Source organism: Notolabrus celidotus, chromosome 15 (assembly GCF_009762535.1).
Source record: "Notolabrus celidotus isolate fNotCel1 chromosome 15, fNotCel1.pri, whole genome shotgun sequence".
Lineage (NCBI taxonomy): Eukaryota > Metazoa > Chordata > Actinopteri > Labriformes > Labridae > Notolabrus > Notolabrus celidotus.
The window spans coordinates 21,879,209-21,906,632 of NC_048286.1; the positions used below are offsets into that span (position 1 = coordinate 21,879,209).

General features: G+C 40.2%; 2 protein-coding genes across 4 annotated transcripts in view; one reads left to right on the forward strand and one right to left on the reverse strand.

Annotated features, from left to right (window-relative positions):
• The window catches only part of LOC117827342 (SPRY domain-containing SOCS box protein 4-like), an 89,909-nt gene that overhangs the window by 14,583 nt on the left and 47,902 nt on the right, over window positions 1–27,424 (reverse strand). For all 3 annotated transcript variants that reach the window (XM_034703899.1, XM_034703900.1, XM_034703901.1), the window contains one exon: window positions 21,852–22,795. In XM_034703899.1, coding sequence (XP_034559790.1) covers window positions 21,852–22,584 — 733 coding nt within the window. In that variant the 5' untranslated portion in view covers window positions 22,585–22,795. The remainder of the gene's footprint in view (window positions 1–21,851; window positions 22,796–27,424) is intronic.
• Window positions 759–3,238, forward strand: zgc:136870 (uncharacterized protein LOC664693 homolog). The gene is made up of 2 exons (XM_034703898.1): window positions 759–958; window positions 1,190–3,238. The coding sequence occupies exons 1-2, from the start codon at window positions 928–930 to the stop codon at window positions 2,326–2,328; spliced, it is 1,170 nt and encodes a 389-aa protein (XP_034559789.1). The 5' UTR covers window positions 759–927; the 3' UTR covers window positions 2,329–3,238.

Here is a 27,424-nt window from a genome sequence, read left to right on the forward strand (position 1 = left end):
TTTGTAAATAATGCTCCTGTTTCAGAAGAACCAATTCACGGTAGGCAGAGTATGCCGTGGGGCTCGGACTTACTTTCAGGGTGACCTGCCAGTAAGGGTTGAAACACAGCAATGTCTCTTCTGGTTGAAAAATACTAGATGTAGGTTGATGTAACGCCATATAAAAGCACAAACCACAAACCAATGTGTGACTTTGGGTGGCTGCCCACTTCTTATTTACAGTTTTTGATGGATTCATCCATATGGTATGAGTATAAGAAACCAGATAAACTATTTTCCATGCCCTTTAAATTTACTGTTAATTCACTTGTCACAATGACATTCCTTTGAGTTTCTAAACAATAAAATGACAATCATATCTATTGTGTCAGTCTGCCAGGAACCTCTTTAATTTCCATAATGCAATTCTAAATAGATGACCCTTCTCTCCTGTTATGCAACAAGCACAGCTTTCCGAAACGAAGACTTCCTGAGGTCCTTATCCAGTAAACAACCACCATGACTCTTACCGAAAGTCATTCAGAAGTTAAAAACACTAGTAAAACAATGAAAGGTGTTGACACATTTTTTGGAATTCTCTATAAAACAGTAGCATTTTAAACTCAGTGAAGGACTTCCTGAAAGAGAGCAGACGTGCTTGATAGGAATCATAAGGGTTTTGATGGTTTTATGTCCTTAAAGAATGCAGAGTCAGCAATAAAACGTGGGAGGTGCTTCGGTCAAAGCATTGATAAGAGGGAAGTGCCTGCCATGCTGTCAGATACAGAGTCAGTGAAGAAGAGAGTGCAGCCAGGGAGACACTAATCAAAGACTTATCAGTTGGTTAGCCAGTAAATCTGCTTCCAGGGATCCCTGATGTGGTGCCGTTTTTTGGAGGGATTTTACATCTGCAACCTCTTGGGATAGCCTAAAAGAAAGCCTGTCACGATGGGAAGCTGGAATCCACCAGGAGTTATTGGTATGCTGTCTTCTGAGTTTGAGATACAGTTTTGTTGTAGTTTCACCAAACTCTGAAGCTTTAACACTGTCAGAACATTTTGTTCTCTTACTTATCTATCTACTAATCAAGCTATGATTAGTATAATGGTATAATTTAAAATACTAAATACATTGTTCACAAGTCTTTGAAACAAATAAACTCACAGCTGCTAATTAAAGTTTCCTCCCTCTCATTTTCTTTTATCTTCAGCCTCCTGTGACCTGAATCTTCTGTTGGTCGGTCCCAGGCGGACCGGCAAGAGCTCTACCGGAAATACCTTGCTGGGCCGGGAACAGGTTTTTGACACCAAAGGGGGCGGAGCCAGCACAACTGCCAGTGCCACAACCACTGGACGTCACGTGACTGTTGTGGACTCACAAGGTTGGGGTTCCTCTGAAGAGTTTGTGCCCCGAGAGGAGAAAATTGAACTGATGCGGGCATTGTCTCTTTGTGGACTTGGAGGACCTCATGTTATTCTGTTGGTAATCCAACTGTTGGACTTTTCTGAACCGGAGAGAAGGGCATTGGAGAGGAGGATGGAGATGTTGACTCCATCAGTTTGGAGACACACAATGGTGTTGTTCACATGTGGAGACTTGAATGGGGGTAGAGGGCTGAGTGTGGAGGAGCGCATCCAATCAAGCGGCCCCGCTTTGCAGTGGCTGATGAAAAAATGTCGCTATAGATATCACGTGTTTGACAATAAGAAAGACATAACCAAGCAAGAGAGTAGAAGGCAGGAAGTGCAAGGAGGAGGGAAGAAAAGAGGGAGGACTTGGTGGAAGAATACTGAAGATGGGGAGAGGAGGAAGAATGGAGAGGGTGAGGCAGTTGGTAGAAAGTGTGGAGAGCAGGAGCAAGTGAGAGAGCTGCTGGGTAAAGTGGAGGATATGCTGCAGGAGAATGGAGGATGGCACTTCTCCCTTCATATGTATCAGAGGATGGAGGAGGAGTGGTGCCGCAGAGAGCAGGAGCTGAGAGCTCGGCTGGAGGCGGAGACAGATGTGGGAGGTGGGAAGAGAAATCAAACGACAGCAGAGGCGAAGATAAACATGGAGCTGGAGCCAGAGCAAAGGTCAGACACAGAAGAAGAAGAGAGAGGGGAAGACTGCCTGAGGATAGAGCTAAAGAGGAAGAAGAGGTATATGGAGAGGAAGGTGAATAGAGAGGAGGATGAAGATGAAGGTGTGAAGGTAGAGCTGAGCAGTGAAGATGATGGATGGTACACAGGTTCAGACAGTGGAGGAGAGAGGGAGGAGGGTGATGATGTTAAAACTGAACTCATGGCTCCATTTCTGTCTAATGGGGGTCAAAGGTTAGCGTTTAGTCCAATCAGAGGAATTGCATAAAAACACCAAGGTTGCGAAATCTGTTTTTATTCCAACTGTATTAAACTAAAACAGTGACTAATATCCTGGGACACACTCAGGGACACCCAGTCCTTATAAACTCCAGACTTGCAATATTCTCATGGATGTTATGATGTTTCCTGCTTCCAAGAGACAACTGCACTCAATGGCTTGATATTTCAGGACAACATGTGATGACATAACTATGATGACACTACAGCTTGTAAGCTCACTTTTGCACAAACAGCCAACCTCATGTTGATATCTACAGGAAGTTCCTGCCGAGCCAAGATGATTTAATTTATAACCAACTGCAATGTGTAATCTTAACACTCAGTTTAGTATAAGGCATATCATGTAAACAACTAAGCTTTGTTGGAGTGGTAGGAGTAAATAATAAACCCTTTGAACAGCAACAGGCTAGCTGTTTCCTTGTGTCCAGATTTTAGGCTAAGCTAAGCAAATTGACTTCTGGTTGTATTTTTCATATTTACTGTTCAGCCATAACAGAATAACAATCCTCTCTTCTATCAGGCAAACATGTAAAATATCCCCTTTATTGAGAAGAACATGCATTGTATTTGTAGCTACTTGTGTCTCATATTTTTGTGTCATGTGTTGTCTTTAAATTGTGTAGCATTGAAAAAATATGAGGCACCTTTTTATTATAAATCCTACTTCTGCACTGTTAGGAATCTATTGTTGATTGCATGGGCCCGTGTAGTTAACTTTGTGTCTATAATAGCAGTATTATTTAAGATTTGTCTAATTTTGCTTCTAGTTAACATTCTGTTAAACTAGACTAATTACATTTCAATTGTCTTGCTCATGAAGCATAAATGTAAAAAAAAGTCTGTTACTAGTGAAAAAGTTGTAGAATAAACTGTAATAAAGCAGAAGTCTTGTTGAACACTGAGTTTGTCATTATTATGCGTTTATACTTTTTCAATTTGCAGAAATGAAGCAATCACTGTGGCTGCATGCAGGTTTTTTGATGGCAAAACAGAAGGGCGTAAAGTCGACCGACCGTTTTATTACATCTGAACAAATTGTCAATTGGCTTCAGGGGATTGCTGTCTCTCTCCTCCGCTGACACAGACAGTTAATCCTCATCACTGGCTCACAGTCACGATGCCATGCAAGGTCAGCTGTGCTGTAACCATTGAGGTCAGTCTTCAGCCGGGCCACAGAAGCGTATTTCAAATTCATAAAACCAGATTAAATAATAACTCTATCCTTGGGACTGGAATTGGTCCAGTTTGTTCAAACTCTACAGTAATTATAAAAAGCTATTCAAAGGCCCAAACATCCTGAGCTCCTGGGACAGTGGTTTCTAATTTTTTGAGCAATAAAAATATTATAAAACCCATTCATTTGTTAGGTACATCAGAGTGAAAAAAGCATGAAGACAATATATAACACTGAAAGATAAAAGAGAAGGTTTCTTCATGAAATGCTATCAATGTTTTGCCCTTGTGAGCTAGCACTGAACTTATCTGAAATTGTGTTTGGCTGGGATCAGTGCCTGAAGGCTCATCTTTGGGTGGCGCTTGTTGCAGATGACAATTTAATGCCCAAAATAAATTAAATCGTGTAAATCATCAACAGTACTGTTGATGTGAAAAAAAGTTGAATATAGTTTACTTTGTAGCACCAGGCCAAACTGTGTGAAATCTAATAATGTTCCCGGCAGGGAGGTAAACTCAGGTTTGAAAGTTACTATAGCAATAACCACAACAGGGATGCATTGTGGGTTGTTTTCTAACAGTCTAACTTGTTTGTACTTGACATTTTAGACTGTTAAGTTGACTGTTACTTTTTTGCTGGCTATTTTTTTTTTTTTTAATCTATTTATCAATGTAACAAAGACATTTTTGTGGATGTGGCTTTAAACTATTTAACATTTTACAGACTTTTGAGAACTTAGTTAAACTAATATGTATATTAAAAATATTATTAAGCATTTAACTAGTTTATCATTTAGCTAAACAGAATACCTATTTTTTTTTCTTAAGGTCTCACACCGACACTGACACTGACTATGAATCAACTGCCATGTGAAATCATATCATCAGTTTCATTGTGCTTCATTGAACAAGATCAAATCTTTGAGCATTGTTGGGTAATACTGTGTATCCTCTATCAACTTTATCTCTATAAAAGAACAGTTCAAACTTATGAAACAGGGAACAAACTCTTGTACAACTTACACAATATTCATCTAATTAAGCTAGGCTGGATTGGACAACATGTTTATCAGCAGTCTTCATGTCTTCATATCAAAGAGCACTGCTGGTCAGAGGTCCACATGTCTTTGTGAAATAAGAGATGTGTAAAAGTACACTTGATAAATAAAAGGGAACACCAGTCTTATATTCTGATGGTATTTTTCTCTCAGGCAATGACTTCTCTCCAAGAAAATCCTACCATGAAGCTAAAAACAACTTTTGTTCCGTGATCCTAAGGCTTCTTTTATCTTTCTGGCAGCAATGAAACAGCTGTTTGTTGGAGGATCTGTCATGGTTGCTGCTGTTGCTATGATACAACAGACAGCCCATTAGTGCAGGCATCTTTAGCTAAAAGCTGAAAGATTTTAACTTTCGGTGCTGAGTGTTTCCTGACTGCAAGAAATGTTCTTACTCACAGGAGCGACAGAAAGCACATCATGTATTTACTGCTGAAAAGAAAAAGTGGTCTGAACACCAATGAAGCCAATTCTGTTGTTCTTTTATGACCTAAGGTAACCTTGCAATGAACATTCACCAACAGCTTCTACAATTTTAACGGTCAGTGAGCTGTTCCAAGTGAATTTAGATTGAGCGATTGATTAATAATATATATTATTTTTGCTATAAAATTATATAACGCATTCTTTCTGAAATTATCTTGGATCATGATGCCGCAATGTAGGTGAAGGCCTCCTGACTCTTGAACCTCTGATAATTCTGAATACTCTTGCAGGTGGAGTAATAAGGCCAAAATTAATCAATTAAAAAATATTTTAAGCCTTTAACAGTGTGAACAAAACAGATGTCTATAGCATTGTGAGACTGCTTGTGTAAAAAACAGGACTACTCGAGTGTCCACTCAAGTATGATTCATCTTTGCTTCAAAAGAAAAGCACATGGTGTAATGACCAGTATAACAAAACAAAGCAAGGGGACGTGATGAAGACATCTCGTGAACTTCCTCTAAGAGGACATACAATGTTTTAAAACAAGAAGAGTTTAAGTAACCTATGAGATTACAATCATAAACTGTTGGGATTGAAGTGCATGAGTAAATACATGTAACATTTTAAAAAAAGACATGCTTAGAACAGATGCAATCACTAATATCCAATAAGAAGTTGTTTGTTTGGTGTGTTGACCATAGACTGTAAATAAAAATGGACAGCGTTGCTCCGCCTCTTCCCGTTGTACAGTTCTGAAGCCAAAAAATCCCCCTCCTGGGCGCCGCCATTGTGCAGCCAGAGCCTGTGAAGCCTTTGTAATAAGCTCCGCCCTACAGCGTAACGTCACAAGACGCTGTGTGCCCTTTGAAGTTCCGTTCTACGGCGGCTGTGAATCAAAGGAAACCCGGAAGTAAAACCCCGTTTTTAAACTCTAATAACTAACGAAAAAGAAACTTTTCAGAAAAAAGAGGCCTTGGACACAAAACATTCAGATACTAACTACATATAACCACAGCATACAGATGTGAGAAACATTTGTATGACGTGTATTTATTCAAATGAATGGGGGAGACGGATTTTTTGACCTATACTGCAGCCAGCCACCAGGGGGCAGTCACATTGCTGAAAGCCTCACCACCAGGGCCGTATCCGGCACGCTTGGTGTTGACGTGTTGACAGAGGACAAAGTACATGAGAACATTATAAAATTTTAGAACAGTAACTGAGCTTTTTTTTTATAGTATTAATTTCTGAGAGATTATAGAGTAAACTAACTTATTTACACTGAATGCTAATGGACAGTTTTTTCCTAACTCAGGGTTTGTCAGTTTGTTTTTACTTAATACATTCATACAGACATTCTAAAGCTGAAAATAATCATGATGTGATTGTAATTTTCCGTTGGTTCTGTTTTTGAGCATGTGGTGTGATTACAGGACAGTGACCACAGCTATTGAGAAACCAAGTTTTGCATGACTACGTGACCCAGTGACCCAGTAAACCAGGTCTGTGAGACCACTGTAAACTTTAACTGGACAAACTAGATACAAAGGTCAAACTGTTGCTTCTAGTTCAAAAAGCACCTACAGCAATAAAAAAACAACAACCTGAGATTAGCCAGAGATAAGAGGAGAAAGGAGGACACTGTTTGTTTAGGACAATCAAATTATTTTTTAATGTTTGCAGATGAGCTTATTTTAAACCATAAACTGAAAGGTGGGATATTGTGAGCTGCTGTTAATCAATAGTGAAACATAAACTCCCAGGTCTGTCTGAATTACTTAGCAACAGATTATATGGAACCATAATCTCTGAGTACAGGTTCTACAGAAATGTTGAATCTGTACTCAGGGTCTGGATCTTGGTAAGGTTCTGGTTTCTGTTTGTATTTGGAGTAGAAAACTGACCAATCACATGATATGAGTTTGCTTGGGTGTATGCAGGAAAAACAGCCTCTATGAGAGCAAAGCAGGCAAAAGCTTGGACACCCATTGGAGATGATCTAATGACCATTTATTCATCTCCATATATAAATAAGTGTACCTAACACTCAGTTATAGATACCAATAAACAATTACACTTGAGCAGTGACAAATCTGCTTGATGCTGCAGTCTGAAATTCAACCAGTGTTTGGATTTCCCAGTAACCTGCAGTGTTTCAGTAAGGATTGATCTGACATCCATTCACTACACAAGCTTTCTAAGAGTAGTTTTTTCTCCTCCGGATTTTACAAATCAGCTTTCTTATGTTATTTCAGTCAAGACTACGTGCAAGTAAATCACAATCACTATTTCAGGGGCATACTGCTGATGTAAACCAGATTAAAGTATTTGCGTAATTTAGTGTTAACAGTGAAACTGAGACTCACCCCAAATGAGATGAATTGCTCAAGGAGATAAAGAAACCAAGAAATGGCAGCATTTACTAAACAGACATAGTTTCGGGGGAAATTTTCACTTCATTATAAGTCTGACCTGGGTCACTTTTCAAATTGGAACGGATGTGCTGAAGTTTTGGCAAGAAATTGTTTGCCACTAACCATTGGCTGTACTGGAAGCCCGAAAAGTTGGCCAACATTTCACAAAGCATACATGCTTATCAGACGCTGGCTGATCGGTTCTGAGATTGATGTGTTGCGGATATGGTCAAAATTTCTCTAAGCGAGGCTAGAAAGATTTACAACACATTGTTAAAGAATTCCAGAGACCTGCAATTAATCAGACACCTTGTTTGCCTCAAAGCACATAAACAACTCACACACTATTCAAAAATCCTACAACACTGCTCCATACTCTGTCTTTAATGATTCACTGCAAGGTGACTTCCTCTACTCTTTTTATTCTGGCACACTCCATAATGGATGTCCTTACTTTGTAACATTCATTCATCACACACGCAGGCATGCGCACGCACTCACACACACACACTCACACACACACACACACACACAGCAGATTAAAGCACAGAGATAAGGCTTCGTCACTATCGGCTCCTACAGAAAGATGAGTCTCCGTGAAATCAAAGCACACTGGACAGAGAAGGAGATAAGAGTAGGAGCTGAGTGGTAGCTGAGCATGTCAATTTAAGAGACTACAAAAATCTGAACAGCTAAAGTAAAGTGAACTTGTCCAAACTATTCTGAAGTCGGTCTCAACTCGACTTTTCTCAACTGCAGTCAGTTTTTGATAGAGGACAGAGCAGCAGCGTGTGTTTGGTATGCAGCAGTACGTCAGAGAACTACGGTAGCTGCCCGGGCACACAGCCCAGCAGAGGTTGAGAGGACGATGGGCCAATGTGAATTAGATAGAGAGAGAGACAGAGGAAAAGTGACGGATAACTGGAGGCAGAATAGCAGAGAGCATAAAGCTGAGGACGCACAGCAGGAGGGAGGAACTCATCGCAGGGGGCAGCAGAGGGAGGGGTGGGCAAAAAGAGGACAGGAGAGAGAATACATTATGAGACTCTTGATGCTAAAAATAACTCCACTAACTTAGCTTGAAAAATCAAGCCAGCAGTATTGTGAACGTTGCAACAGGTGACTAGGGTAAGGAAAGGAGCAAACGTGTGCCCTCTGCTGTTCAACACTCACTTTGACAATTTATTGCATTATGAGAGGTCATGGAGTCAATGATGAGTATGTATTTTTAACTTTGGTTGACCGGTGTTAACCAGGGCTGGGTCCATTGTGAAAATCAGCTCAAGTAAATGGGTAGGATCAGCATCACTGTTGTTTCAGAATAACATTAATTTGGAACATTTTTTTATTTCTATGTTCATATCAAATAGATATAAAATGACTGACAGAGGCAGTCAGAACCTGAATTTAGACCATGACCTTAAGGCCGTGCTGATTTCTAATGGAAGTTTTGACCTACAAAACCATTACTCAATGCTTCACAAATTGCGGAAGAACTGAAAAACAAACAAAAACCAACTGTCAAATTTTGATCAGAGTAGGAAGTCTTGATGTGCACCTTGCCTAATTTTGACTTGAAAGCAAGCAAAAGGCCAAAGCAACCAGTTAGTTACTGCTCCTAAAGAGAGAAATGTGAAGAAGGGCAAGTTCCAGACCTGCACAGAGTCACTGGTCTCCACGGTTACTACATGTGAAACAGCTGTTGGAATACACAGAGCATAGCGGACACTAATTACACAACATTAGTATAAAAAAAATCCTGTGAGCACAATGCTTATTCATTGAGCTTTCAAAACATAGAAACCAACGTGAGAGGAAAATGTTCCCCAGCTGCACACTAAGTCACAGATGGTTTGTTTTCTGTGTTTTAATCAGTACAAGAAAACTCTGAAGTGAATAATCTGCATACATCCTGTTTTTGTCAGGTGTGTGTGAATATGCTGAACTACAAAAAAACAATGTTGTTAGTGAAGACAGGCCCTAGAATGTTGCTAGTAAATTGTGTTACTTTTTTATAGTTAAAAAACATACACAGGTATATAACGTCTGTAAAATATGTCAATGGTTAATGGTTAAAATAGGTATGAAGCAGTGTAAATAAATGTGATTCACTCATGTGTGCACATATAGCTGATCACACTCCTGGATAAAATCACTAGCAAAATAAGTCTAGGTATTAAGAAATATCTTCATTACTGTCTAGCTGTTTGTTTATGTGGATTTAAAGTCCCAAGACTAAAGTTTATGTAAATGTGTGCGTGTTTTTCAACTGCAGAAACTTGTAGTGTTGTAGTCAAGACCACATTAACCGAGACCACATTAACCGAGACCAGAGTGCACCGAGACCGAGTCAAGGCCAAGACCAAGGCAGGGCAAGACCGTGACAAGACCAAGACCATATATATAAATGAAAAATCATCATGAGTTAACAAAATAAAAGACTTATTTTTATTTTATTTAAGTTTGCTTTGAATACTATTGACAGCAACAAACAAGGTTTGGTTTTAACTTTGTTGCCTTTCTTTTGACTCCTTAAGTTTCGTTTTTTCTCTTATCACAGTAATGACAGGGACACAGAGTGCATCAGTGATGGCCTCGACCGGTCTTGATATAAAATACGGAGTCCGCCCAGTCCGAGACCGAGACAAGACTGAGTAAAAATGCTTTTGATTCTGAGACGAGACTGAGACCTGAAATAAGCGGCCTCGAGACCAGTCTGGAGACCAAGAACGGTCTTGAGTACTACAACACTAGAAACCTGCTCTCTATAACATGGGTTCATGTATGTAAATGAACACGCTCACACACTTACAAGGACTATATGAAAAGGTTAAAAAGTAATGCAACTGAAAAGTAGGACGTGAATGTTTCTTTTCAAGAACATCACTGTAGATTGCTTATTAGCAAAAACAGGAGAGCTATCCATGTGTGAATGGTGAAAATGGTGTATTTAAGAAAGTGCTGCAAAACTCTCAGTGATTGAAAAAAAAGATTATAAGAGAAGTTTCAACAGACCAAATTCAGGACAACGCTGTTTTTCCTCAGGATTCCTGAGCTCGAAGGCCAACACTTTCACCTGACTTGAGTCATGACATCATGCTCACAAAGATGTGCAAACAGGAAACATTAAGGAGATGTTGTCATAGAAACTATGCAACTTCTCTACGACAGCAGCAGATGGATACAATTCAGGGTAAGTTCACAGACACAGTTTGGTTCTTCTTTTTGTGTTAAGTGTTTGAATGCGTGCTATGAGCTGTCAGCAGCCACAGGTAGCTCTTACTGAACTCTCCAATGGAGAAATATCACAGTGATGAACTTTAACGCACACATCTAATTCAAGAAACTGAAGAGTTTGCTTCACCAGATATAAAAAGCTAAAGAGAGAGAGAGCCGGCCGCCGAGAGACCTTAAAATATAACTGAATCCTTGAGCACACAAAGGAGTACAGGCTGTCAGAGAAATGGAAATGTCACAGGCCAAACTGAAGTGTTGATTAGCCGCTGAGCGAACAGCTTCCTGAACAAAGAGCCAAGGAGATGCAGATTGGGGAGGATTATCTTGCTCTCATTCATTACCGCTTTCATTCATTACAGAGATGAAACCTGATTGGAACGCCTTGTTAATGATACTGGACCTGTGTTTGTGTGTGTGTGTGTGTGTGTGTGTGTGTGTGTGTGTGTGTGTGTGTGTGTGTGTGTGTGTGTGTGTGTGTGTGTGTGTGTGTGTGTGTGTGTGTGTGTGTGTGTGTGTGTGTGATTTAATCAATAAAAACAATGGCGCTCTAAATCAGAGCTCACCAATGATTTAGTGCAAAATGTTCTTTCTGCTTTGGTTGTATAATAATGTTAAAGGGGACATATCACGCTTTTTTCATCAATATATATTGGTCTAAGAGGTCCCCAAAACATGTCTTTAAAGTTTATGCTCAAAAAAACACTTTGAAATCAGATTTTGGCATGCCTGAAAAGTCCTCTTCTTCATTCCTCATCAAAACACTCTGTTTTCCCTCTGACCACGCCCCCTCAGGAAGTGGATGTGCCTCGGCTCTCCAGCACGTTGATCTAATGTTTACATGTTGGCTGAATATACACGGCTGCTCAGAGATCACATTACTTCAACCCTCTGAATCTGATCCTGACGGAGAGGCGCCTGTAGCAGGACCTTTCTGAACGATTGGTCATAGATTTAGTGTTTCTTGTTGTTTTATTTATCAGTATGTCGACGTGTGTCTTGGTACACAGCTACGAACATGTAGCTATGTGGCTATGCTAACTAGCGCTAGCACTTATCCATGATAAATAAAAATCATCCACTAGATCTTCAAATCTGCAGACGTGGGGAGTAAAACCGACCTCTGCCAGAAAGGCAGCAGGACCTTTTATGAAGGATTGGTCACAGATTTAGTGTTTCTTGTTGTTTTATTTGTCAGTATGTCGACGTGTGTCTTGGTACACAGCTACGAACATGTAGCTATGTGGCTATGCTAACTAGCGCTAGCACTTATCCATGATAAATAAAAATCATCTCGGAGCTCTGACTCCGTGACAGACCGGATATTGTTGTTACGTAACAAAAACACGGAAGTCTGAAATGGCTCGTTTTACACACATTTACAGAAAGGTGTAGAAATCAAAACAGGGGCAGAATGGATTTTTTTTCATTCTCGGGGGGTTTGTAGACATGCCAGGGACACATATTTCAGGTAAAGAACCATTAAAAAGTCAATTTTGCATGATATGTCACCTTTAACAACAGGCATCCGGTGTCACCTTGTTTCCAGGGCATGTCACAGAGGTAATGGTCACACATACATAAAGACTCTCACACACATTCCCACAAACAGCATACAGATCTGCAGACAAATACAATTACATACATACATTACAGAATAATGCAAAATACATTCGTTTTGTTTGTTTTTCATTTCATTTCAATCTGATTATCAATTGATATTTTGGCAAGATTATCACTATTAACTTCATGCCAACAAAGCATATTGAACTGAATTCTATTGAGTAGTCTTCTCCCACTTCTGTCTTTTAAAAAAAATGTCTGAATCACAAACACAGTCTAGCCTATGTCAGCCCTAAATGTGGGATTTATGATTTTATATAAAAGGTGACTGCTAAGCTTTTAAAAGTGATTTCAGCTTTTCGGCTTTCCTTTTGTGCATAAATTTATTTAAATCAGTGGTGGCTGCGAGGCAAAACTGATGCATCAAAGGCTTTTATTGTTTAGAGTGTATTTTTTGGACGTTAATTGGATTCAAATGAGTCTCCCACAGACAGTTCTGCTCCTAAATATTACACAGCAGTTCAGTTTTTATTGAAAAAGCAATATCTTTCTTCTAATATTTATGTCGGGATAGATTCTGTCTCACTGATTACTGCACAGACACACACACACTGGGAGGAAGATGAGAGGATAAGGATTGGTCCTGACAGAGAAATGGGATAAATTGGGAGATAATCATGGTGTATGTGAAATCAAGTGTGAAATCACTCTGGTTTTCTTTTCTGCAGTTACTCAGTTGGTTTCTCATCTTCTCTCTGTGTTTTCCATCGCACACAGTCATTTCTGTTTTACACTCTACCAATAGGACTAATCTCTTTGGGCCTGTAATGCACGCACTAGTTGTACTGGGAGGTGTGAACTGGTCAGCTCCCACAGGTACATAACTTCCTCCAGAGAAGCACCAGCATTCAGTCTTTTTCACTGCTTTCTTCTCCCATGGTGGCACTTAAGTCCATTTTTACACCTTTGTCCTTCCTCTTGAGCCTCATTTATTCCATCAGTCATTCCCAGTCCGATGTGCACCATCTTTTTTACTCAGACCCTCCTTTCTGCCTCTCTGTGACTACGGTTTGTTGCAACTGCATTAACGTGAATTAGTTATGTAACAAAGCTATAAAAATTAAGCAAAAAAAATATGTTAACTAAATGATGAAATGTACAAATACTGTTTACCTCTGTGTTTCGGATTTTTTCTTTTTCACTCAGCAATCTGAATTTTGGAAAAAAATATATATAACTTGACAGTTGGTAACTAAGCTAGCATCCCTGCCACTAGCTTGTTGTTTGCTGGCAGCCTGGCAGAAAACAAACAGCAGATTTAGTTTTGCACATGGACTCCTCTGAGAGTTAGAGCAAAGAGTTTGCATAGAGAGACAAACAATAATACACAAAGTACTGTTAAAGAGCTCTGCTGTTGCAAAGGAATATTTAATTTTGGAGTCTGAAATATCTTTTGTACTGTAACCATCTTTGCATATTGTGTGAGAGAGATGAGTATGGAGAGCAGCAGGTGTAACAGGTAACACTGACTCTTAAACTTATAACTGTTGTGATTTCTAACACTGGAAAGTGTTCAAAACCTACCTCTCATTACGGTTGCACAAGATGAATTTTTAAAGATATTCAATAAGTCAGTCAGGCTCATTTGATCTCCAAAGAACCAACACTTGTCACATGACACAACTTTAAATTTGCCCATCACTCCACTCATTTTCTTCTTATCTAATGTCTCTCCCTTCTGTCTCTGTCTGTTATAGTCTTAGCTCTGTCACTTTGTATTCTAGCTGCCACACTTTAATCTGCGGTGGCTTTGGTTTCTTTTGACTCACTCTTGTTCCTTTCTTTATACCCTCTTTTTTGGCAGTCGACATCTCCCCTAAATGCTTGCATTATCATCACGGTCTTCATTTTTTAAGCTTCTGTTTTATACATGCTTCTCAATTTGTCTTTCCTGTTTCACATGTCAAAAGCTTCAACCACTGCAACTCTTTTCTCTCTCTCTCTCTCTATCTGTCTTGTGTTAGTTTCTCGTGTTTTTCTTTGCCTCTTTTCCTCCTCCCTTCTCATCTCTTCATCTCTCCTGTTAAATATTTGATTACCAGTGCACTGACATGACACCGCTGTTCCCTGCTGTAGCCGGGAGTGTTTGGATCTCAGAGCGGAGGATGAAGAGAGAAACAGAGGCACTTTCATCCACAGATCAGAGCATTTTCTTTGTTAAAAATCTTGTAACACAGTTGCATAACCAATATTTTTGTTAGACTATGTCTAGAAGAGCAAGGTGGCAGAACATAGCTCTAAAGATAAAGCCAAACAAAACAAAAGGACTTCAAATTTATAGTAAATATTTGTTGGTTTCTGTTCTACTAAGATGTGCAGAAGACACCCTTTAGACACTGCATAACACTTTGAAAAAAAGATTAAGATTAGCATAATTAGAATCTTTTGTCTGGTTTATAGCGCAGTTGCAAATACAAATGGCTTGTCAGTTTTTAAAAGCCAAAATTAAATGCATAAATGTTAAGCTAAGGGTCCTCATGGTTCGATAAGAAAAACACACCATGGAATGTCTTTGTTTGTCTGCGTGATAAGTGGGATCTGCCAAGAAGCTTCTGTTAGCTTGTGTTTGTGTGAAGCAGTGAACACTTCAGACAAAGCAGGAGAGACAAACACATACATGTGACAATAAGAAGCGAAGGCAGAGAGAGACAGATCAGAGAAGCAGAAAAAAAGCAATTTGCACAAGCACACCATTATGCCTGCAGCTAACAGGGAAGTTAAAGCTACAGCACTAACCCACTGACCCACATATCACTCAGCTAGCAGATAGTGGGAAGTTGTGAGTGCGGGCGTACTTAAAAAAAAATCAGCATTCCAAAGCTAAGTCATTGCATGCAGCAGGAAGATGTATAATTTAAACAGTGATGAACAAACCTGTCATGGAGCAGAGTGAAACTGAAGAGCACCAAGCTGAGGTTAACCTGACCCTCAGGAGGAACACGTTTATAAAAAGATTTGTTTTATTTCAATCAAGACCGTTTTCTCTAGGTCAAATGTGTCCAAACCGTACCGCGCTACAAGATGCCATCTGTCATCTGTGCTTGTTTACATCAAGGTAGTAGAGCATTATAGACTTATGGCAGGAACTTTTAACTAGAGCTACAACCCTTGCTTGCGGCGGGTGGCTGCGCTACAGCTTACACTAAATATATGACAGACATTTGGGCCTCCAATATAAAATATTAATAACTAGTTTAACTGACGACTTCTGGTGCTGACTAGCGAGAGTGACATTTAATCATCTAATCAACTAAACTCACACATCCCTGTTAAGACAATCTTCAACAGAACAGCCTGGAACTGGATATTTTACACACCTTGCAACATGACTTGTGACACAGCATATTTTTTATGGAACAATCACATAGGGAGCAGAAGGAGAGGATGAGTCAGAGGAGAAGAGCAAAGATGAGGAAGATAGCAAGGATGGAGAAGACCATCCTGCAGTGAAGGAGGGAGAGACGCGTCGCTAACTGATTACCAGAGTCGAACAGAGGGGTACTGGATAGACCCGGTCCAACATGGGCCCAGACGCCAAGGACAAAGAAGTCGCCCAGGTCGCCCTTGCTATGGATAAAGTCCTCTATGAGGACCAGTGATGAGATTACCTACAAACAACATACAAAGCCAAAATGACCATAACTATGCAGATCAGGCTTCTGGACTGAATGTAACCAAATAATGCAAAAGCAAAGGTGCTTTGGGCTTCATGTAAACTAGCTGCTCATGTGAAGGCAGCAGCAACAGGGGAGGGTGGTTTGAAGTTTCAAAGCTCATGTGATACGGGCTGAAAGGGCGCAAAAGGAGGGAGGTCAGAGTGTCAGCCGGCTTAAAAAGACAAGAAGTGGGTCACTTTTAGTAGACGGGCTGCTGGAATGTGATGCCTGAATAAGCCTGTGATTGTGATTTAACTCTAATGTATGAATTGATCTCTGCCAACAAAAAGACCGGTGTTATTATATGTGTTTATACAGCCTTTTCAAAGGAAATGAATCTACAGTGACTTTTAGTGCATCAGTCATTTCGCACAATGTGTAGTTGAAATTGACGTAGGTGTGCTGTACTGCAGTTTTAAAACTTCTATGACAACTTCTGTTTCAATCAACTTGGTAAGATGATCACTGTATGCTTCATTCACATCATCCCACACATCTTTATGGCTCTGCTAGCTTTCTGCATATAGCCTCTAACTGATCTCTGTCTTTCTTCTGAAGAAAAATAAAATACTGGCATTGTCAGCTTTTAAATCTTATTCTGGCTATGCTTTTTTTTGCCATCTTCTCATCACTTTCCTCCTCATGTTTTTACTTGTTTTTCCCTCTCTTTAGCTTCCCTGTTCCTCTCTGTTCTCTCCTTGCTGTGCCAGTCTGACAGAGAGACAGCTGGTTTGTGCAGATGAATCATATCACAGCTGTTACATAAAAAAAGAGTCAAAGTCAGCACCTGACCAAAGTTCTAACCAACAAGGGAAAAAAAGGAATCTTTCTACCAAATTAATATAGTCTAAATTAGATTTTCAATAGGGATGCACCGATCCGATCCTGGTATTGGTTATCCGCTAGATCGGACTCAAAAAACTAGATCAGATATTGTTGACAAGGGGCCGATATAAAGTGCTGATCCATATGGCAGATCTATTAATCTCAGTTCTATGCTTTTCTACGAAAACGGTCTTTGCATTTTTGCCCGTTGGAGCATGATGGAGGATAACTACAGAGACTCTGCAGTTTAGGTGCTTCTTTTGCTAACAACTCCGCCGGATGGCGACGGATGGCAGTCGCACTGTAAATATAATGGGAGCCCAAAGGAGGAAGTTTACGTCAGCTGTAGCCGACTGCAAAGAAGGAAGAAACCTTCTATAAATGGATTCAAAGTGTGAAAAAATGGACAGGTTTTTGGATTTAATTGTTCTGACAAAGTCAGAAAAGCCTGAAGTTGCCAAAACATTATTCTATCTTCACATTAAGGAATAGAGATTGTCAAATCAATACCGGGATCGGATCGGCTAGTATCGGTATCGACAGATACCAAAGCCCAGGTATCGATATCGGGACCTTAAAAGTGGGATCGGTGCATCCCTAATTTTCAGCTGATAACCTCATATGTTCAAGAACATAATTGGAGTCTGTATATTAACTAATGAGAAGGCGACATTTAACTACTTGATTTTGCAATGGAGTCCTGTTAGATTTTTTTTCCTACAAGGAGAAGAGAGGAAGAAAAGCAGAAAAAGACTCCTATGAAGTCGGAAGCTAAAGACAGCTTCCATTGTAATGAATCAAAGAACTGCTAATTGCTACAATTATAGAGACAGGATGAGAAAGAATACAAATATCTATGTATGTAGGTGAGAGAGAAAAAGCATACTATTTGACAGGAGCAGATGAATGTGCTTCAAGGTAGAAAAAATAATTAGCTACATGTGTTTTTGTCATTTAGAATCGATTAAATGAATGTACATATCTGGCAGACAGAGATCTGTTCACATCTCCATGCAGGGGTAGGAGATATTCTTTGAAGTCAGACCGCTGGGAGGATGAATAATTTACATCACATTTACAGGATAATGCAGTTCCAGCCTGACACAGCATTTCTTTGCAATAAAGCTTATACTATACACTTATCTGACCCTGATTGCTCTGTGTGAGCTTAAAAAACTAGCAACAGTCTGGAATGCTCCTTTTGTTTTTACTGCACTGGAAGCGGTGATTTCAGGTGAAGCAAACTGATGATCAACGGCTCGTGATGCAGCGGGGTCTGAGTCGTGAAGTGATGAGAAAAACAAACAGTTTGTGGCGAGCAGGTGCCGCTTCTATAAATCTCTTTTTAATACCCTGCAGTCGTGTTGTTTCCCATCACAACAATAATTCACAAACAATCCAATCGTAGTTTCTCATGGGAAGGCCTGTTAGATTAAGTCATTAGCCAGCTACCAAGAGGACTGCTCATGACCACACACACACACACACACTCATAAACACACAGAAGACATTCATACTTTAAAAGGTATTGGAATTTAAATTCACACATGTATTGCGATGTGATTCACAAAGTAAAATATAGGTATGCCATAACACAATGTCTGTTGTCTGGCTGACCACATTCTGCTGGTTTTCCACTCATAGACAGACAGTAATTATGACCTCATCCTCACTATCTCAGTCATCTGAAGGGCAGACAAACTGATTCAACTCAAACCTGGTATTGAATGAAGCCTCTACACAAACTGTAATCATATCCTGTTTGTAAGCTGTGAAACAAAGACAGCAGATCCCTGAGGCTACTTGCTTCACCTCTGAATGAAATCCTTTCAATTCAGAGCAAAGACTGGAGTACTAATAAACCCTAAAAGAACTGAGTTATGAGTGTGGTTATGTCTGAATGGAAAGAGAAACCAAAAATATTGTTTTGGATTTGGTAGTCTGAGTGGATTTCCCCTACCTGTGGCCCAACTCTTGAGTAACCCTCTGTTCCCCCTGTCTGCACAGACTCACATATGGTTTAGTTGGCTAAAAAGTACCTTTTAAAATATGATTTCAAGTAGGGATGGGTCATGATTTTTGAATAGTCGAATACTTATCAATTTATTTTAAAAAAAAGCAGAGAGTTAATGGAAATATATCTCTGATTTAAAAAAAAAAAGCCCCTCATTTTCACTGGTCCCTGGTTTTAGTGTGGTATTCTTGCTAGACTGTGGCTGTAGTGGGTCTGAAAATTGCTTGCTAACCACATTCAATTTCACATATCAGAATAAGAAAAATACTAGCCACATTAAAAACAGAAGAAAGAAGAAGAATGCTACATGCTTCAAATTGCAAAAAAAGAAGAAGAAAATATTAGCCACAGTTGCTGGAAATGTAGCTCTAGCGAAAGTTCAGACAGGAAGACTATAAAGCAATCACAGCAGTTGTTTAACTCTCCTCTCCCTCATTCAATAGCTCACCCGCTTCCAGCTGCATGCTCCGGAGCTGTCATTGGTTAATCAGCGGCGCCTGTCCCTTATCGTCAGCCTATCAACTTTCTGCTGTCTTTTTAAATGTCTCTCTCTCTCCAGCTAGTTCCTTCTTGCATTGATGGTGCGTACCCTTCCACCTCCCCATCTCCACCTGGTCTCTGCAAGTCTTCAATTCCTGGATTTCATGCATTCACCAGTGTCTGGACTCTAGGGGGATTTCTTCTGCTGCCAAATTCACACATCCTACGCTCACAACATTATCCCCATAGAGTCCTTACGCCAAAGATTTCTGTCAAGTTTCATCATTCATTCAGTTGTAATAAATAACCTTTAATATTTAAATTGTGTCTCTCCTGATTGAAATACGGGCATATTGCTATGTGATTCAGAAATAGAAATTACAGTGGATCTTTATTTTTGCATTGCATGGTAATCTTATTCTAAATGACTAAGCTATTTATCAATCTGTTGCTATTTATCAATCTGTTGCTATTTATGTATTTGTCTGTTTCTCATACAAATCATCCCCTGCTAGTGGCCTTCCTCCACACACTCCAACCAGGATAAGCCATTCAACCTTCAATCTCCTTCCTGCATTAAGCCGTGAACAATTTCTACAGTCAAACTTCATTTCACAGCATGAAGGCTATGTAGGAGTAAGGGCTTTGAATAGACTCTATATTCTCCATATTCTCTAGGTGGCCTATCACACGGACGAATTTCCCATGAAATCCAGCAGATGGCTGCATGAATGGAAAACGGCTGAGGTAAGGTGCTTCAACGGCCAAAGTATGTACTTTGAACTAAGCCTGAGTGTGTGAGATTACTAGACATCACACAAAAAAAGAGTCAGGCAGGACTTAAACTGGAGGTTAAGAAATTCAAGGCTTAACTTGAAGCCAACTGCTTTGTGTGTCGTTCTGATTCATATTCTGTTTGACCACACCAAAACATCCAATTTACAGCCAGGCTGCCTCATGACCTCTTTTTAAAGGAACAAACTGGGAACTGAAAGTCGTGTTGACCCTCAGAGCAGAAAACTTTACAGAAAAATTTAAGGAATTTGACTTGATTGCGCAAAAAACAAACAAACAGACGAAACAAACTAAAGAGATATATGGGTTTTCTGTCAGCTTTCAGAAATGCAATAGACAAAAACACACCCTGTTGTGACATCAAATAAGACTCATGGGGTGTGAGTAGGGGGGTGGTTAGAGTCAGATCATAAGCATGTTTTCATAACATACTTTCACTTCCTGGATAGTGTGTGTGTGTGTGTGTGTGTGTGTGTGTGTGTGTGTGTGTGTGTGTGTGTGTGTCCATGTGTGTAGGTGTTCATGATGTGTGTCTAAGAGCTCTTCAAACAGGCAGTTCAAAGAGTCACTGTTTAGACTGCGATGAGGAGGGAGAGCCTGTCTCTCCTCTCATATAACTCAAACATGGAGACAGACAGTGGGAGTCAAACAGGAGGTAGAGTCTCAGGAGAACAAAACTCACTATATTGAAACACCTGAGCCAGATCATGTCCCTCTTCTAGCACTGAATAACGCAGCTGTTTGATGCAGACACAATATCCTCTTCATGTTTTTGTACAGAAAATATAGTGTTACTAATGAAAGGGACAAGTTAGTCCAGAAAAGAGCCAACTAGAATAAATGTATCTTTTTGTGCTGTGTACCTTAAACTGTGTGGTGATATCAGGAAGAGACATTGTGAAAGAAGCTCATTCGGGGAAGCATAAACTGACATCAGTCTACCTTCTAAGAATAAACCAAGCAGATAATCCAAACTCCCATTCCTATTACTGTACTGCTTAAAGGAAGCAATAGTCTAGCAAAGAATTGTTTATAAATACTAATGCATGCAGTAAAATGGTGACACATGATAAGCAGTTTAACTATTGCATCATATTTTCCACGAAAAATTGAGGGTTGCATCAGAATACTGCAAGACGTGTGGATTTTTCTGTCTTGCCATTATTGCCAAATTGACTCTTACATGGTCAGATGTCCAACCTCTAAGTTGAGAGGTTGGATGAGTCACATAAGAAAAATAAAAAAGCTTGTCTAAATCAAGGCTACCTCCGGTGATGGTATTAATACCAGCCATCAAGCTACAGCTCTGACTTGTGTTATAATTTTGATATTTTTTGTTACAGGAGGAAAAAACAGCTTTTCCTTGCTACTAATTTGTAGACTCTTAAACACACAAGTATCATCAAAGATACATCATGACATATTTCTGTAGCTATACTAATAATGGCTGTCATTTATCAAACATGCGTACGAATGAAAACTGGGTGTACGATCATTTCCAAGCATTTATCAATCTTGACGTGGGTGGAGGGTACGTTCAAATCCCACACCAGACAGACAAACAGAGGTTCACAGATTAACATATAGATAGTTCAATTAGATATGACATCTAAAATGTATTTTACATTTCACTATACCTCTATCAATCCCTGTAAATTACATTGCTAAATTACAGATTGACCAAGATACCCACGTTTTGTAAATCACACATGAACCTTGTCGTACTCTGATTTCTGCACCCAAATCTGCACTGGTATCACCCCAGAGGGATAAAAGAGTGTGTAGGAGTAGCATATGGTACTTACGATCCAAGCCATTGATGTACTTCATGGATATCTCACAATGTCCCCACACGGCGCTCACGATAGGATACAGCTTCTTGCCTTTCAGTCCTCTAAAAGCGACTCCCAGATACTGTCCATCTGCCATAAAGCTCAGTGTCCCCTCATCCATGTCTAGAATCACTAAGAGAGAGTCAGGCAGGGTGAATGATTCCTCCGGCTCTAGGAAAGATGGATAAGAGGGCAGCGAGCCGTGTGCCCTGTTTTTACTGTCATGGTAGAGCCTGTTGCGTCCCAGATCCCAGCCCCAGGATTCACAGTCTGACCCCACTAATGCTGTGTACCCCACTGAATGTAAAGGAGCCTCTAAGGTAGCGACTCCAACCACAGCATGGGTGCCACGCTGTCTGGAAGGCCAGTGGATCCTCCACACATGCAGACCCCGCGTGTATCCAACCCGCCCCCGGATACAGTCCGTGCTCTGAGCAACCGGATGGCGGTGAAATGTCATTTTATCTTCATCTTTGATGAAAATATTAAGTGAGCGGTCGTCAGGGTTCCATGCATGACGAAGCTGGGTCTCTGGTCCAGCACAAGGCATGTCCAGCAGGAGGTCCAGCCGGGGGGGTTTGGAGAAATCTGGGTCCCTCAGTTCTGGGTGTTGCCTTCGGTGAGCCAAGGGCCGGTAGGATGGTGAGCCTCCAGTTTCCCCACGACTGTCCACAGATTTAATGCCGCTGGAGATCTTCTGTCCCATGGCTGAGATGGGAATGGTTGGGGGAGGAAAAAGGGGAAGAGAGGAAGGTGTCTGTGCAGATGGGTGCTGCTTGACGTTACCTCATCAATGCGGTGGAGCTGAGGTGAGAGTCCCTGACCAGAGAGAGGTGGATGGTGATGAAGGGAAGAGGTAGGCAGTCTGGTATCATGCCACAAATGTCTTCAGTGAGACAGAGCTGCTGCTGCTAATCCTGCAGAAGAAAAGTGAGAAAAATACAGTATGTCAGTACTTTTATAGTTCATCACCACTACTTTTCACCAAAGTATGTTCAAAGTCATTGCTTCTACAGCTGCTTTTTAATAACTACATCACTCTTAAATTTTTTTTTTTACCAAAGTACCCCCAAGGAGCACAAAACAGCATCCTTGTGAGTTAAATCTGCTCAGTTAGCTTCATGCAACTGTTGGTCAGATTATCCCTGTCTGGAGAGGCCAGGGAGGTTTTAAAATAAGCTATAAAAGTATGCCTTCCTGTTACCAAAGAGAATAAGGCTGATGGGGCGCGTTGGCAAAACCTTGACAGAAAGATTTGATGTATCACTGTTTTGATAAATAAACAATGAACAGGATGAATGAACATATACACACACACTAGCACCCATTTCCTCTGACTCATCCTGCATCCTACCAACAAAGTCACACACTAAAGCTAATACATGGCAAACATTCCCCAGTTGTGCAACACCACTCAGATTTGAAGCTACACGCTCTCATTTAGGTGATGTAATTTTAATGAGCATTGCCTGAGTCTGCAACAATGTGAACACATTCGGGGGGACAGAGTAACAGCAGGTAATAATTTATAGCCAGTCCTTTGTGAGACACAGTTGGAAAAGTTAACCTGACTTCTGCTTACCCTCACACTTTAGAAATAGGAAATTACACTGTGTGATACATATGGTGCAGCAGCAGGCGAGTTTGTCTCCAATGTACAGAACAGAGTCAAAATCTGGTAAGAAATAATAAAAGGAAACACTTATAAAAGCTCACTGCAACCACTGTCAGTACTACAGAAAAGAGCTATCAGAATAGTTCACAATGTTGATTTCCATGACAAATTCATTGTTCCTTAAATCCAAAATATTGAAATTATTTGACCATGTGGATTTTAAAACTGCACATATTGTGTATAAGGCAAGGAAAAATCTCCTTCCAGGAAATATTCAAAGATTGTTCTTTGAAAGAGAGAGAGGGGTTATAACTTAAGAGGGAAGTTAAGATTGAAGATAGTGAGTGTTCGGACCACAAGGAGAAGTTTTTGTATTTCAATCTGTGGAGTAAAACTGTGGAACAGACTCAACATGGAGCTACAGCAATGGCAAAACATAATCCAGTTCAAGAGGAGGTATAAAGAAATGATTTTCATGAGGTACAAGGAGGAAGACAAGTGCTGAGAATCACGAGGGGTTTGCTTTTGATTGTAGGTGTAAGTATGAAGATAATATATGAAGATTTGATGTGTGGGAGTGCACTAGTATGCCGGAAAATAGTGAATAACATTAGAATTAGATAAGTTTTAACTTCTTCCTACTCCTTTTTGCACATGTAAAGTAAAATGTTTCAGTGTTTGCTACTGGAACTGATTGATTTAGTCTATTTCTTCTTTTCTACTGGTATGTTTTTTTCTATTTTACTTTTACATGATCGAAATAAAGACATCAAATCAAATAGAATCAAATACTTGGGTAGTATTTTCTGACTGTTAATCCTTTCCCAGGCAAATTCAGGTTTAGTTTACCAGAGCAAGTTTCGGCTGATCTCCAATATCTGCCTTTTTTTTTTTTTTTTTTTTTTTTTACAAATTATCACTAGTAAACACTTTCAAAAAGCAAATTATTTCAATAATCTCATCTTATCCAGAATATAAGAGTGAAGAGTGCTATTAGTGTGTTGAGTCTGTGGTTATTCAAGATGAAACGCTCTATAAATAAAACTGACCCAATCTGACTACTAGTAAATCATATTTCTGTGTTCAACAAGTAAACTAGTGGTTACGTGACCCCAACAAAAAAAGGGTTCTACAGGTAAGGGATTATATGGTGTATAAATCAAGCGGCAACCTCCGGTCTAAAAATATGAGTCCAATGCGGAAGTGCTAAAAACTGCGGTTCAAGGATCCAATTGAGGCTGGCTCCAAAAGTACAGGAAACCACATACACACCAATTCATAAAAGCCGATCTTTACAGCAGAAATAAACATGTTTACAGCCTGGTACAAAAGACGAGTGTAATTTGGATGAAGAGTGCTATTAGTGTGTTGAGTCTGTGGTTATTCAAGATAAAATGCTCTATAAATAAAACTGACCCAATCTGACTACTAGTAGATCATATTTCTGTTAGTCATTAATCGGAAACAACATATAAAAATACAAAAAACAAGAACACACACACCCACACACAGATATTGTCTTGTGTGGTGGAACTGACGTAGTTATCTCTTCCAGGAATCGCAGCTGCAGTTTCCTGTTCACAGGAAAAGCAGTCAGTCACACCTCGGGCAGACAGGGAAGTGGATGACACAACTCTGTGTGTGTCTCATCTATCTGCTGCTCATCTGTACATCGCACGGCACAAACCACAGAGAACCAATTTATTTTTATGTGTATGCTGAGCTGACACTTCTGGTAAGAGAGTCTCACAACTTGAGAGGAGTGATGCTCAACTTATTGACATTCTTAGAATAAGTGTATAACATAGACACAGAGGTAAGATAATATTTTTGTTGATGTATCTACTTGGTTAAATGTCTCATTCTATTCATGAACAGGAAATATCTAACCAAATTCATGCCAAAAACTATATTTTATAAGAGCCATTGTTTGTACTTCTTTTGATTATAAAGTCCAGTGAAGTCAGTAAAAATAAAAGTACTACTTTTGATTTAAACTAGAGACACATTACACAAGCACAAATATTCCCAGCAAGCCTGTCTGCCAGCACACCACGGAGTGAGGTCATGGTGTAATTCTGTGTGAAATATCCATACCTGCCACATACACACACACACACACACACACACACACACACATACACACACTCACAGAAACACACACACACAAAGCTCTCTCTCATCTTGGACACTTGCAGTCTCCCATTCTATGTCTCTCTGGCTGTGAATGAGGTCATGGCAGCTGGCAGTCCAATGTTTGCCACCACTCAGCTAACTCCTCAGCATGAGAGGGTTCAATGCTCGGACACACACATGGGCACACACACACACACACACACACACACACACACACACACACACACACACACACACACACACACACACACACACACACACACACACACACACATACATATATCATCACTAACACACACACACAAACAGCTGCCTCAGTGTGTGTCACCACAGCTGGCAGGTTGCTGAATGCTGCTTGAAAGATTCCAGAGGCATCTTAAACTTCGGCCAACAACATTATTTAAGACTTTATAAACTGTCACTGTGTGTGCATTCATGCGTCTGTATATATGTGTTGCCTGGCACAGCATGTGGACGACAATCTGGCATTATGAGCTGTCATCAAGGAGGCAACTTGACCTCTGACCCTGTGTCGTCACAGTCGCTGTCGCGTGGTAACCTCTCAAGAGGCTGGTGGAAGGCTGGCGCGACGTCTGCTGTTGCAAATAGAGGCAACATGTTTCAGCCATCTGTTGTTTACTTTCCCTCTATCACCCTCCATATCTCTCTATTTCTGCAGCCAACTCATTCAGCGGGTCAACCACACTTTGTCTGTCCTCTCTTCAGCTGTACTCTCAGCTGGGTCAGACGGTTATAGAGGGGACACAGGAGCACACGGTAACACGCATATTATGAAAACACACACACACACAAATATGTATGTAAAATGCAGGTGATCTTATTATTAAGGGTTAAAAATAATCAGTATGCCCTTTCAATCTGATGCATATCAACAATGCTATACCAAAAACTGTATTATAAATTAATTAATAAAATAGCAATGGGTGTCTTTCACATCCCCTTGTACCCCTATTCTACATCCCCTAGTCCTTGTAGTTCTCTTAACTTGTTATAGCTACCGCAGCTTGTTCAACAAGTAAACTAGTGGTTACGTGACCCCAACAAAAAAAGGGTTCTACAGATAAGGGATTATATGGTGTATAAATCAAGCGGAGAGAGAGAGAGAGAGAGAGAGAGAGAGAGAGAGAGAGAGAGAGAGAGAGAGGGAGAGAGAGAGAGAGGAAACTATTTAGGAACCTCTCACTCATCCTGCACCACCAGAGACCAGACCAGCACTGGGCTTTTCCACAGAAAAAATAACTCTTGAGAGGATCCGGAGCAGAATGTTTAATGTAGACCTCTGACTAACACAAACCAAGTTTTCAAAGTCTGTTAAGTACAGCAGGATGTACAGTAAGTGCGTGATCAGTTGTTTGTGTCTGGGAACGTTTAAGGGTGACCAGTTACCCACCAGGTGGCAAAGCTAACAGCTGGACAGTTATTCAGTCTTCCTGTTTTGAGGGAATTTGTTTGCAACCGTACTTCATCCTTTATCAGCCGGTCCACTCATCACTCATATCAACCACCGGCAGCTTCTGTGACGTCAGAAGAAACAGCTGTTGTATTACATAGCTAATGGAGACAATGGATTTAGTTGAGCTAGTCATATTAGCACTCCTGTTATGTCCGTTTCTCTGGAACAGCAATAATGTTCCTGGGTTAATTTGACCCGGGCATATTCAATTATCCAAATGTGGCAGAACCACAATTTTTTTTAACTCCATTACTAACCATTAAAATCAAGATTTAGTCCATTGGTGTTCTTTAATTCTCACAGATCATGGTTCAATGAGGA